At 37.0% G+C, this 10,332-nt stretch overlaps 1 protein-coding gene across 1 annotated transcript in view; it reads right to left on the bottom strand.

The window, feature by feature from the left end:
- The window catches only part of hcrtr2 (hypocretin (orexin) receptor 2), a 37,163-nt gene that overhangs the window by 13,078 nt on the left and 13,753 nt on the right, over positions 1-10,332 (bottom strand). The window contains exons 2-3 of the mRNA XM_016477140.1: positions 7,521-7,699; positions 4,358-4,601 (exon numbers count right to left, since the gene is read on the bottom strand). Of these exons, the coding sequence (XP_016332626.1) occupies positions 4,358-4,601; positions 7,521-7,699 (423 nt within the window). The remainder of the gene's footprint in view (positions 1-4,357; positions 4,602-7,520; positions 7,700-10,332) is intronic.

Genomic DNA, 10,332 nt, shown 5'->3' with positions numbered 1-10,332 from the left:
TTGAGTCAGTACATCTTTGGAGTTCATCACTCTTCAAACCCGGCAGAAGGTGATTCTCCTACACCACCGAACCTCCAAACCATCATCAAGACTTTCATCCGAGACTGCATCTGTACGCTCGTTCCAGGCCAAGACAATGCAAGTATCGTACATTTAACTAAACGAAACAGAGGTTAACTATAAGCTGTAGACCCCGTTCTAAAACGGCGCTGATGGTTTTACTCAGGTGGTTAACTGACTCTTTTCATAGCTTCATTCTCTGTTTTTTTTCCTGATGGCTTCATCCATCAAGCCTAATTTGCCCTTTCCCATGTATGAGTGATTGTTCGTTTGTTTGTTTGTTAGACTAGTTTGTGTAGGTGTTTAGTTAATAAAACTCTTCTGCACAAATCACATGAGTTTTTGATTCTGCCTTGCAAATCAATGTCCCTTTACAATTTTGATCCTTACTACATGCTCTAATGCATTAATACTGTATGAAAGTATTTTCTGTGGCCACGGAAATATCCTTTCCTAGAGTTGATATGAACTTACACTGAATGTTCGCTGGACGAACAGGTTGATGGCAATTTAATTCTGCTAGAGTTACTACTGGCAGCTCATATAAATAATTGTAATTAATCATAATTAACTGTAATTATTTATATACATTTTCCTTTTGAGCTAATTTGCTACAGCGTAACAAAATCCCGCTACTCATTTGAGCTGTGCAATGCGGACCGTTTATCAGCTCGGACCGCGAAGCAAACAAACTTGCTTGAGCTCAGAACAGCTTTACTCGGGAACCAATGTTGATTTCGCGACACTGTTACAGCACAGCACAGCGAGATCCAGTGAGAAGCGTTTGAACTCGCCGCAGAATGAATAAAGATTGCTGCGAGATCTACTGAGATGCATTCCGATTCTGCACACAAATCTCTGTTATAAACAGATCAAACAGCGTTGACGCAGGAAACCAGAAGCGGTAACGCTAACTGTAACCTTGGTGTTGTTGCAGAAATAGTTGAATGTTATTACATTATTCATTTCAGGGTTTGTACAACCTTTTGAGAGAGAAATTCAAGCAATTTTCAATGGCTTTCAAGCATTTCACACAACTGTTTCCAGCACTCTAAAGCTCCAAAATGATCAAATTTGAATGTTATTTTTAATGGGATGACCAAAATATACTGTGGTGAACAAACACTTATGTAAAATTAAAAAATACATCAAATCACCATAATAACCTGTAGACGGCAGCAGAAGAGCACTTATTGGCTTATTAGTCATTCATTTATACTTTTTCCTTTATATTTTGAAATTATACAATCACAATTACAAACTATTATAAAATATCAAATCATCAAGAAATCAGATTTTGTCAGTTTCGCTCTTTTTTTGCGTATCAAGTAAGAAAAGTCACAAAGTGCTTTGAAAAACAAACTTTTCATCAATTTGCGACTAAATCACATAATCACTGAAGTTGTTGGTCAGTTCCATATAAGACTATAGAAGAATAATGGTACATTTAATAAGAGTGCAATATATAACTTTTCTTATTAGATTTTGCACGTTACTGTTTGTAAAATAAACTTTGTAAGCTTCCTCAAAGCATTTGTCAGTAATACAGTTAAAATGGGGAAAATATGAGAACGATTGCAATGCAGGTTGATTTAAGGTGTGCCCCTACATTTTTTTACTTGAGCTCCTAAAAATTTAAGTCAGGGGCTACAGTGCTCCTAGTAAAAATAGTTAGTCTGGAGCCATATATATATATATATATATATATATATATATATAATCAGCAGTAAAATCAAGGACATGAAAATGAGGGGGAAAACACAAGGGAAGTTTGACTTTGCAGCAGCAATTTAAGCAATGGAAGCTAGAAAAAAATTTTTATTTATGGAACTTCATTTCTCAATTCTAGGAAAAGCAGCAAATGAGAACATGTGATAACAAACAGTCATTTAATGGAGATAGAAATGTGTTTCGAATCATCTCTCCATTGTCACAGAGAGGCCTGATAGACACTTGAGACACTGTGATTATCTCTGAAAATGGGCTCGATGAATTTAAAAATAAACAATAATTTCCTGTGCGTTGTAAAAGCAGTAAGCATTAAGAGCACTTGCCAGTGTTATTATCAATGTGGTTCTTTAAAATTACTCTTCCCACTTCATCAAACATCCTATGGAGAGTGACACATTTCTTCAAAAGCATCTCACACTGTTTAAATTGACAGCCCGGGTTTGTAATATTTAGCAGAGCTGGGTTTTATCACAGTAATTGTGCGGCAACCCTAGGGAGAGCGTTATAAAGTGGTATTCTAGCAGGCAATGACAACAAGACCCTTTAGCAAATCTGCTTGAATTCATTGTGATTGACATCTGCTTTGAGCACAGTGATTTGCTCAAACACCTGTAGCTAAAGCCTAAAGCCTGTGACTTGCAATGGCAGCACGACATCACAAAGGGCCAAAATTGCACCAGTTGTCATACTGTCAGCTTCACGACAGATTTGATTCATTACAGCCTACAGAGAGCAGTTCCAAAATAGTGACAGAGCATCAAACTCTTTGGAGAGCCAGAGAATTATTGAGAAGACTCTTTTAAGAGATTTTTAATGTCGGCAGCTCCCCAAAGAATGGAGATGTCGACTTCTGAGATCCACTTTTGATTTCACTTTAATCTTATATTTATAGTGCTAAGGCATATACAATGAGGTGGCATCAAATTTGGCATCTTTGATCTGGCAAAAATGCTTAGTTCAAAATGGTTTATGTTTTAGCTAATAATTGAATTAATATGAAAATGTTTTGTTTTAATATTATGAACTTCCCTAAAACTCAGCTTAAAAGTATTCATGCTTTAATATAACATTTCAAGAATGTGATATTAAGACAAAAATATAAAATTACAAATAAAAGCCTGTCCAAGCCTGCTTTATTGCACTGTATTTGATATATAATCATTTTCTATCTTTAACTGTTTTAAATTCTTTTTAAATCATTTTAAAAGTTTTTAAATTCCTTGTTTTATTGTTGTGATAATTTTTTTAATGATTATTTTACTTCCTTTTATGTAAAGCACTTTGAAGTACCATTGTGTATGAAATGTGCTATATAAATAAACTTGCCTTGCCTTGCCAATTAAGTATTTCATATAGGGGAAGTCCGAGAGAAGCTTAACTCCTTTATTATATTCCCATTGAAATATTCCTATTTAGTAATCTGAATTTTAACCTCATTCGCTTTGTTGTTGCAATAAGCAGCAATTGCAATAAAATCCTTGACTTGTTGCTATGAAATTCTACTTGATCGATATTGGAAAAAAGTTATTTAATGTTATTTTCTCGTCCAGCAAATTGTCTGCCACATGGGAGATTACTGTTTGACCCAATAATCATCTCATGGACCCTCACCTCCTCTTCATACAGGCTTCTTTCATTGTGGCATAACTGACTCATTGGGGGCCATTGTGAGAACTCATCAGGGGGGGCGGCCCACGTTTCTCATCAGGGAGCCGCACTATGCCTTTGATGTCTTTTCATTTGTCATGGTGTCATTTTGCTCAGCAAGGCAACGATCAATGCAAACAGATTTAATCTTTTTAAAGGAATATGCTGCACAGCACTATAAACGTTTGAATCCATGAGATTTTGATTCATTTTTACTCTAGCAACATACGGGGGGGACATTTTCCTTTGGGCTCCATTGATTTGTTGTGCTGCTTTTGACAAATTTCACAGTTTATAAAACTGAATGGAGAATTTACTGAAAAAATATGCACGGTATGAGGCATTCATTATTTATAACAGTACGTTGACATGAAGTGACTAATTCTAAAACATAAAAGAGGATATGATGGTTTCACTGCATGTTCAAAACCCATCCCAAAATATTTGAATACAAAATACATTTTGACCAGTACACAGTTAGACACAAAAATGCATTTGAACAACTTTAAATGTTTTTGTTTCACTACTAGCTATTATATGAGAGTAGAATTTTCACAAGATAAAACATTTTGTCAATGTTTAATTTACTTACTGTAAATAAAGACAACTTTGAAAGATCTTAATGTTTATTGTGATGTATTTTTTTTTAAATACAGGTAGGCATCATATGTTCTGTTTTGTACTAAAAACATAGAACTTTGTTCTCAAAATCTTTGATTTGATTGGTTTGAACTGAACACTGTTGTGGAGAGAAGATCATTTCAGCCACAAACTATGTTCTACAGGTTGCAGTAGATAAGTGCTTGAACCTTACTATCTCCCAGCACTCACGCTGTAAAAATAAATGGCCTGTCTAAAATGGTATATAGCCCCACCGTGTCTTGATAGGAGAGGTTTCAGTAGTAAAAGGATCTCTTACCTGCCCACTGCTCATCACACACGGTGAACAGGCTGGTTTTGTTGGTGAGCTCTGGGAGCAGACTGCTGCATTCCATGACAATGGCTTGTGGAATCATGATGACGCAGGAAACCAGCCAGATCAGAACGATACTCTTGCGGGCTCTTTTGGCAGTACTCTTGAACTTCAGGGGGTGGCAGATAGCGTACCAGCGATCTTGGGCAATGCAGCTCAGTGTCAGAACCGATACAGACACAGAGATTGTCTGGAAGACAACAGACAGAGGATGAAATCCCAAAAACCACACTGTTGGACAAGAATTATGGCCAGACAAAGAACGTACACGTTTTCAAAATAATGCATTAAGTTTTAGAAAAACTAGAGCTTCCACATTTTTACAAACCATTTTCTGTAATGTTCCTAACTGGACACACACATATTGCTAAAATTCTTTAAATGCATGCATCCCAAATACACATAAAAGAGTCATTCCTGCCATAGAGTGCACTGTCATTTTCAAGTTCATATGTTAATATTCAATATACTAGCTGACCAACTCACAATTTAAAAAACTATCATGGTTAAGTTAACTTAATTTTTAAGTGAACTTTCAGACTTTTTTCATATCACTGAGGGCTCTGAAATTCTGTCATGAAAAACAAATTATTTGAAATATTACAATTATTTCTTCCTTCCTTTCTTTAATTTAAATATTTCAAATGAAACATGTTTTCTTAGAAACTTTAGGTGGTAATAAATGTGTAGTTTTGTTTTATGTCCTCAATATCATTTTCCATTCTACTTTTGTAATATCCCATCCATTTTCTTGATGAATTTGGTAACAAATGCATGCATGCATTAACAATGGATTTGATGAATTCTGTAAAGATATTTGGTACACTGTAAAACCAAACAGTGAAACTTAATAAAATTAGTCAAATTTGCTCAAATATTACTAGCTCATTGTACTTATAAAAAAAGTTGCATGAACTCAGTAACTGATTATATTCAGCTGAACTCAAACTGAATGAGCTGCAGGAGAGTTGTAGTTCTCAGCATGCTTTGCATTAGCCTGAATACAGTAAATGTTAAAATTAAGTGTTATTGTATGTGTTTTTGCACAAGATGGATAGGGAGAGATGCAAAAGCTTAAAACTACTGTATACTGCATGTTGCTTAGCTGTGTACATCTAAGTGTAGTTTTATGTTTTAAGTAACAGGGATCAAATGTATAGAGCTCTGCACATGAAACAATGTATCACACATGGCCACAATTTAACTAAAACGGGAAAAAAATAATAAGTGGTGGGAACAAATTCTTAATTGGTGGCCACGATATTTACTTTTTCCACATGTCATGTGTGGGTCTCTGTGCAAAAAGTACTGCAGAGTAGACATGACCCAGTGAATGTTGCTGCAGTTTTTGCCCCCAAAAATTAGGTCATTTTTTTTTCATTATTTCCTAAAAATAACATCTGACAAGCCTAATCTGTGAATCTGATGAAATAAATGATGATTGGTCTAAAACAGGGGTGCTGTTTTAACTTTTTTTGCCAGCCAAAGCCCTTAGACCTGAAATATTTTCTTGAACTATTTCCTTAGAGTTTAATAGTTACGCTTTTAATAATTCAACAACACATTTGCGTGTTCACGGTTCTCTGATGTTGGTAAATGGTCACATAACATGCAATTAGTATTCGTGTTTTATTCTGACTTTGTAGCTGGACTTTAAAGTGAACTCGCTTTTTATTTGTGATAGTGTCTCAGTCCACAGTCAGAAATTAATGAGCTTTTATTTTGGTGAAATACTGGTGAAATGCTGTCAACTTCTGTCCACAAAATGTTTGTGGAGTCACTGCATTTACTGTGAACCACAATTGTTTACAGTGGATCATATCACAATTATCATGCAGCCCCATTTATTTATTTTTATTTTTAAATTCAATGTAATTCATTATTAGTTTTTCATCAACTCACAAACCCCCTGGAGTTCCTTCATGACCCCCCTTTGGGAAACACTGGTCTAAAACATCAATTTGCTAAAAAAAAAAAAAAAAAAAAAAGGGGAGCAGTGATAATCATGCCACCAAAAGCATAAATGGAAATCCAGAAAATGGCCAGGAAAGATTTTAAATGAAGACCAACATCAACGAGCAGCAGGAACGCATGCACGCACTGCGCTGTAGCTGAAGCAGTCCAGATTGGGCTCCTTTGATTTACGGATAAATATATATTTTCAGTTGTGCTATAAGATACAATGTAAATGTGGATTGTTGAAATTCCATTTCTAGAAGAAGAGGACCCTATTTAAAAACAATAGGACATCAGATTACATGATTATCGCTTGATTTTCATTGCATGTCTTCTGTACAAATTGTTCAATTTCTAACAGATATGCTTTTGAAGTGCACCGTACAGCAATTCCATGAACGCTTTGGGATAGCATCTATATTAGACTTTTTCCATACTCCAGTCCTGCTCAAGTATTTCAAATTTAATTTGATGTTCTGGCTTCATTCTAAACATCAGCTCAAAGAAGTGTCTGGCACGCATTTGCAAGTTGCAACCATCCTACATTATACTGGCATCAATCAATGTGACTTTCTTTGAGAATCAAAAGGCACGAATGTGATTAGAAACAAGTGATTTTATTCAGGCACATATCAACACTTCAAGCAGCTGCAGCTATGGCTCACAGCTGCTCCTTCAGTCTTGATAACTTCAAAACTCTCATTAATATTCAGTCATCCAACTGGGGAAGATAACCCTATCAGGGATATAGAAGAAACAATGGAACTCGTGGCATTCAAACTGTGAAGGATAAGACAGCTGGAATATTAAAGTCCATCCATCAGGTCCTTCCAAGAAAGAAGGTTAAGTAAATGTGTTCTTAAAAAATAACCAGAGGAGCATGTTGTCATCTCCAGGAGCTCCATCAGTTCCATCGACTGATGTTGACAACGTGATTTATTGATGGGGAAGCAAAGCAATCACTTTAAAAAAGCAGAAACAGCCTCTGGTTTGTCAACTGATGTGTCAGAAGTAATAGATATTCAAGATCAAAGGTGTCATAATTCACAAATGTACAGATCTCAAAACACTTGAAACTTCATTTTGAAAGGGCTTCCCTATAAAATGAACTAAAATATAGTGCCAAAAGTACATACGTTGTCAGCTTCCTCACCTGTAAGTAAGGTAGTATCTTGCACAGGGTCTGTCCGAAGAACCAGGTTTCTGTAATGTCCACCACAAGACTCGCAGGAAGACATGTGATTGTGACCAGGATGTCTGCGAAGGACAGGTTCACGATGAAGTAGTTGGTCACAGTGCGCATGTGATGGTTTTTCCAAACTGCAAAACAGACTGAAAAGAAAGGCACCTTTAGGAACACTTTGTGGCTGCTAAAACTGCAGCCAAAGTAACCTTTAAGTAACCAACATTTAAGTTTATTTTTAAATAATAATAATAAAAAAAAAAATTTCTAGAACAAAACTACTGAGGATCTCAATTAGGGTGTGAATTTAAATATAATTAACAAACATCATAGTTGTAGCGTCTGGACCAATCAAAAACACAATTTTTCACTTGTCAGCTCATGGGGAAATATGAATAATTAATCATAACTAGTTATGATTAATTATTCATATTTCCCCATGAGCTGATTCGCTACATAGTGATGAACAGCAAAATTTGCTCATTGGAAAAACATGGCTATGCCTAGATTTAAGGTCTGAAAACATTCCTGTACATACAGCGTTTGTGATGCTGAGTGCTCAGAATACGAATCTTGTGAAACACGAGTCATGACACTCAACAAAAGAACTCAGAGACTTGAATAAGCAAGATTAAATTGAAATGCTTTTCTTCTCACATTTGCTTTTGTTAACTCTATGGGTTAGGTTTAGTGTAGGTGGAAGGCTATGTTATTTTTAAGCACAAAAGAGCATTAACCTTTTAGTGCCACTCAACAGAGATTTCCTTTCTGTACAGCCACAATACACACAAAAACCACCGTGAAAAAATGTTGCCACATGCTTATCTGTTTCGGAGAAAATGTAAAAAGATTTCAGCACCACTCACTGGACATTTTACTTTAAAAAAGGCACAAAGACTTGAGCTGATGTGCATCTTTAATTGATTTGAACAGCTTGATTTCCATGAACTCATTGTCTATATCAGTGTTTCCCAACCTTTTTTTAGTCGCGGATATTAAAAAAGTATTTTTTACACGGCACCCCTGCTCTCGACAGACGGCACCCCGGTTGGGAAACACTGGTCTATGTCATCAAAGACTATCTCTGCTTCTTGACATACAGTTGTTCTGCCTGATGATAAGTAATTGTAATGACGCTGTATGCACATTCCTGTAAATGGGTTTATTTAGAAAGCATTTGTGCAGAAAATAAATGTAAATGTAAAGATAGGACTGGGGGGCTCATGAATAACACATGAAATAGCTGTGGATTACCGACTGTTCAGAGATAGTCACAGATAAGCAGCCAAGTGACATCAGCTGATTAATGTTGATTTTATTTAGCATATTTAGTGTGGCACTTATGGGATCAATCATTCAGAGGTCACTGTAAAAAGAAGGAAATCTGCTCTGTGTCACGCAGCACTGAGCAGCTGAATCACTGGACAAAACAAAGAGGACTGCAAAGATAAAATTTTATTATAGAATTATTACGGATTTAGCTGTTAAACATGTTCATATTTATTATGGTTTGATGCAAACTCCATGCTTGCTATCACTCAATATGTGTAAACAGAGATATCAGATACAAACTTAATGTGTATTGAATAAGAAATATTAACAAACCCAGAATTCATCTATGATTAAGAATGAACTGATAATACAGTAGTAGGAAAGATTCGGGTGATTGTTACACTGTGAAATTGTCAAAAGGAAACTGAATCTTGAAGTGACAACTGGTCTCTCTATATTGCACATGTGATAGTTGAAATATGAGAAGATTATTAATATCTGATTGCTGAGTTGCTTCTTAGCAATCTATGAATTGTCATTGGGCTTTTATGAAAGATGTGTAATTTTCAAATACATTTTTGTCTGCTTTAATTATTAATGCTTTGTATTGTGACTCAGTTCTGAATAATTGCTGTACATCAGCGTGTCCTGATAAGCCATTCTTACCTAATGTATGATATGTGGCAAATATGAGGACCGAAACTTCTTCTATGGGTTCAAAGGGGGCATTGCATAAGGCCTCCAGAACGACAGCCAGGTCCCATGAGGGCACCTTAGTGCGCTGTACCGGCCTTAGCCTCAGGGTGCCACGGAGGAAACGAGTGATAAGTGGGTGTCTTCCCAATGATTGACCACCCAGAAGGGCGTGGTAAGCAGCTAAGGCCGCCACGTATACCTTCAGAGTGGAGGGAGATAACCCTGTGGAGAATCGCTCCTGCAGAAACTCCAGAACTGTACCAATTGGGCAGTTGACTGGGTCCTGCAGTCGCTGTCCGCACCATGAAGAGAAAAGTTTCCACTTCAAGGCGTACTGTTTCCTAGTGGTGGGAGCTCTGGACTGGAGTATAGTCTCAACAACCTCAGTTGAGAGACGGTCCTCTTAGACAAAATAACGGTCCGCAGATCCGTCTTCGGTCTAGAAGACCCCGACTGAGAGCGTCGCCCCGATCCCTGTTCTTTTTGCGGAGGGGTGCGGGTTGCAACGCTCTGTTTTTATATCTAGGAGGAAGAATCTGTCCTTATCTTGCATATCGGACAGATTCAACCACAGATGCCGCTCCGTGGCCACCATTGCTGCCATTGAACGGCCGATAGCTCTGGCCGTTTCTTTGGTGGCTCGTAGGGACAAATCTGTGGCCCGACGCAGTTCAGCTACCACGTCAGATTCCCCCTCCTCCCTGTCATCCAAGTCCTTGAGCAGGTCAGCCTGGTATGCTTGTAACACCTCCATGGTGTGCAAGCATGCGCCAGGCTGACCTGCCGCCGTATAAGCTTTCCCAACCAGACTCGA

The sequence above is a fragment of the Sinocyclocheilus anshuiensis genome, unplaced genomic scaffold (genome assembly GCF_001515605.1).
Source record: "Sinocyclocheilus anshuiensis isolate Anshui unplaced genomic scaffold, SAMN03320099.WGS_v1.1 scaffold1540, whole genome shotgun sequence".
In the NCBI taxonomy this organism is placed as follows: Eukaryota; Metazoa; Chordata; class Actinopteri; order Cypriniformes; family Cyprinidae; genus Sinocyclocheilus; species Sinocyclocheilus anshuiensis.
The sequence above is the reverse complement of the archived record's forward strand: the minus strand, read 5'-3'. Positions and strand labels throughout refer to the sequence as shown.